The sequence below is a fragment of the Olea europaea genome, chromosome 13 (assembly GCF_002742605.1).
Source record: "Olea europaea var. sylvestris chromosome 13, O_europaea_v1, whole genome shotgun sequence".
NCBI classification, from domain to species: Eukaryota; Viridiplantae; Streptophyta; class Magnoliopsida; order Lamiales; family Oleaceae; genus Olea; species Olea europaea.
Window position 1 is genome coordinate 18,937,687 of NC_036249.1, and position 3,519 is coordinate 18,941,205.

The 3,519-nt window shown below is 34.9% G+C and overlaps 1 protein-coding gene across 1 annotated transcript; it reads left to right on the forward strand.

The window, feature by feature from the left end:
• The first annotated feature begins 480 nt into the window (after positions 1 to 480).
• On the forward strand, positions 481 to 3,109 carry LOC111408510 (sodium/calcium exchanger NCL2-like). The gene is made up of 7 exons (XM_023038257.1): positions 481 to 862; positions 1,041 to 1,262; positions 1,338 to 1,519; positions 1,629 to 1,768; positions 1,847 to 2,102; positions 2,207 to 2,476; positions 2,671 to 3,109. The coding sequence occupies exons 1-7, from the start codon at positions 484 to 486 to the stop codon at positions 2,917 to 2,919; spliced, it is 1,698 nt and encodes a 565-aa protein (XP_022894025.1). The 5' UTR covers positions 481 to 483; the 3' UTR covers positions 2,920 to 3,109.
• Positions 3,110 to 3,519: the final 410 nt, after the last annotated feature.

Sequence of the window (3,519 nt, forward strand, 5' to 3'; positions counted from 1 at the left end):
CCGGCAATTTGTATGTAATAAACTACAACGGCCATAATGACCTTGCTGCCATAAGCAGCACCTCTGGTGAACTTTACAGTCGGTAAGTGCATTTCAATTGTCGGGCCGCCTAGACCTCGATGGCCAAGTAACTTTACCTCGAACTGGAATTTCCCTTCAATTTCTTCAGTTTCTTATTGATTACACCGTATGGAAGGTGTACTTTGGTCTTATGAAAGAAATGTATTCCTAATGTTATAAAATATTACCCACGTAATGTCATTGACTATTTTATCCGGTACTAGCATTTCCATGGAAAGCATACATATGATTGGCCAATTTTTATATTGTTGAAAAGAATAAAAGGCCATGACTTTGTGTATTCACATCTACTTAACATAATAGAAGTTTCACGTCAACTGTTCTGCTGGTGTAGAATTTCCTATATAAGTGTCCTCTCCTCTTCCTTGATTTCATCAAGTAATCATATTGCATTCTCAAACAATGGCTATCCATGCATTACGTTTTCTTGTGCTAATACTTTTTATTAGCTTTGTTCAATGTCGAATTCTGAGACTAAACTCCTCTGACGATTTAATCTCAGATGGAGTTGATCGTATTGACAATCAATCTTCTATTCTTTACGCAAATGTTTCTATTTCCTCCACAAACACTTGTGAGCACCAATATGGCTTCCTACCATGTGCAGAAAATGCCGGAGGTTACATTTTTCAAATACTGATTTATCAGGGCCTAATCATGTTTGGAGAAAAGGAGCTGACTGCGGGGAGCAGGGTGCTATTTAATATTCTTGGCGCAAGCAACATCGTGGGTATCATTTTTCGAATTCTCGTGGGGTTACCTGCAATATTGATTATGATCGGTAAGTTGTTCACAAATCACTAACATTTTTTTTTTTCACCTTTCTTTTCATTCGTTCCTTGACAATCGATAATCTCAGTATCTTATATTGTTAAAAAAATTATAAGAATTCAAATTATATATCAATATTTTCTGCCTTCGTGCTCATGAACAAAGTCCGTTCATCTCCCCGCTTGCAGTATCTGGAGTTTTCAGTAGCAAAGAGGAAGCCCAATCTAAGGTGTCACTTGGAGTGGGTATTTATGCTGGAATTACTGTATTTACTCTTACCTTGCAGTGGGGTGTATGTGTAATTTTTGGCAGGAGAAAGTTGGCAGAGCAATCGACGTCTAGTCATGCAGAAGTAGCGCAAACTAGTTCAAATTGTTTGCTGGCAAAAGAAGTCATCACTGAATTAAAGGGTCTGCCTCTTTCTCTTGAATCATTTGAGATTTGCATGTATATATAAGACCTGATGAATCTTTCTTTAACTGTAGATACTGGTGTTACAATAGACGAAGAGACTCGTCGCATAGCTGGGATTATGCTCTTGTCTTTGATTCCTTACACAATCATTCAGCTAGTAGATATCTTCAAAATATCATTTGAAACCCACGTAGTGATTTTGATATTACTCATCTTATCATCTGCGATGCTTCTATTATATTTCGTCTACCAGGTAGCATGATTGATTCACAGCTAATGATGTAGAACTAGCACTATAATATACTTGTCCCTTTTGACATGATTTTACGTATAATATTTCCAATTTTCTTATCATTTTTTAGGTTATGAATCCTTGGATGCAACAAAAAAGTTTAGCCTACACAAAGTATGAGACACTGAGAACGGGGTTTCTGCAGCACATGCAACGACATGGAAAACTCATTGATGAACATGGCGAACTTAATGTTCCAGTCATCCAAACGTAATTTTGTAAAACATTATACGTAGATTTGCATATATAATCCAATGAAGGGCTCTCATTATATGCTTGAATTTGCAGTTTATTTGATGAAGCAGATAATGATGCCAACAACACTATAACGAAGGATGAAATAGAAAGTTTGATGCATGATTTAATCAATAAAGGAGAGATGAATGTTGACAAACAGTTTGCTGTTTCTGAACTAATGAAAGTATTTGATTTTAACCACGATGGGTCAATTAACCATCAAGAATTCGCCAATGGGTGCAAAAAATGGTTTATTGAAACCAAAAAGCCAACTAAAATTGATGATAACTCTTCAAGTATTCCCAAGGCAAGCTACTTTTTTATTGCATTTTATCCATGAAACAATTTATTTTCTTTAGATAGCTCACTGATTAGATTATATATGTTTTCCATATTATCAATTGACTGCAGATTGTCAATGAAAAAGTGGTGCATGGAGAGTCACTAGTATGGACTTTTATCAAATCTATATTACAAGTTTTGCTGGGTATTGTTGCAATGACCTGCCTTGGAGAACCTCTGACAACTAACATTCTACAGTTATCACATTCCATGAATGTGCCTTCTTTCGCCATCTCGTTTGTGGTAGTGCCATTGGCCATGAATTGCAGAGCCGCAATAGCAGCAATTTCTCCAGCCAGTCACAAGAGTGAAAAGAGTGCTTCTTTGACATTTTCAGAGGTATGTCTCTTAAGTAGCTACGACAAGTCCCCAAAGTATCGACAACATTCATTTTTTCAGAAAGGCATCATGTCTAAAATTTTTACAAGTGGTGATGGTGAAAGTTTAATAAAGGACCTTGGCGAAACCATATTCTCATATACACAACAACATAAAAATGCAAATATACTTATTGGTCTCATTCTGATTTACAGATTTATGGTGAAGTTGTAATGAGCAATATCTCGAATTTGACAGCACTGTTAGCAATTGTTTATGCAAAGGATTTGACTTGGGATTATTCAGCAGAAGTGCTAACAGTTTTGGTGGTATGTGCCATAGTAGGAATTCTTGCATACTCACGCGACAGTTATCCTCTATGGACTTGCTTATTGGCATTTTTCCTCTATCCATTCTCCTTAGGTTTGTTTTATTATGCTCAATTTGCATTGCGTTGGAATTAACCTGATTATGCTAATCAGGGTTTTTCCTGCTTCGACCAAAATAAACATGTCAACGTTCCTTCATTATGAGGAAGTAACAATCAAATAAACGTTAGCTATTGTGTAGTCATTTTTTTACTTTTTAGTTTTGTCTAGACTTATCTAGATCTACTTGTAATTATTGTATTGCTGATCGAATATAAATAAATGATGACCCGATTCACAGGTCACTACTAATAAATAGTGTACGTGATGCAAATTGTTTTGTTAATGTAACTTATGTAAGAGATATTCATTGCATTGTGAATGTAGTCCTCATTACTATTATAAAATATGTCCCTCGTAGGCAAAGTTTTGCACCAAATTTACATACAAATCATATGAATTTGATGTATTTATAAAACTTCGCAGATATATGTAAATTAAATATGAAAATGTAGAATGATGGTGGTTGAGAGGGTTAATTACATCACTAAAAAGTTGAGTAATTATATTGGTAGTTATTGAAGTTATTTTCTTAATTGAAAATTTTCCTTTATGATAAAAAGTCATTCAAATTTTCAGAGATTTCTAAAAAGATCACTGTAATGAAAATTTATGTGGCACAGTTAAATGTCAGCA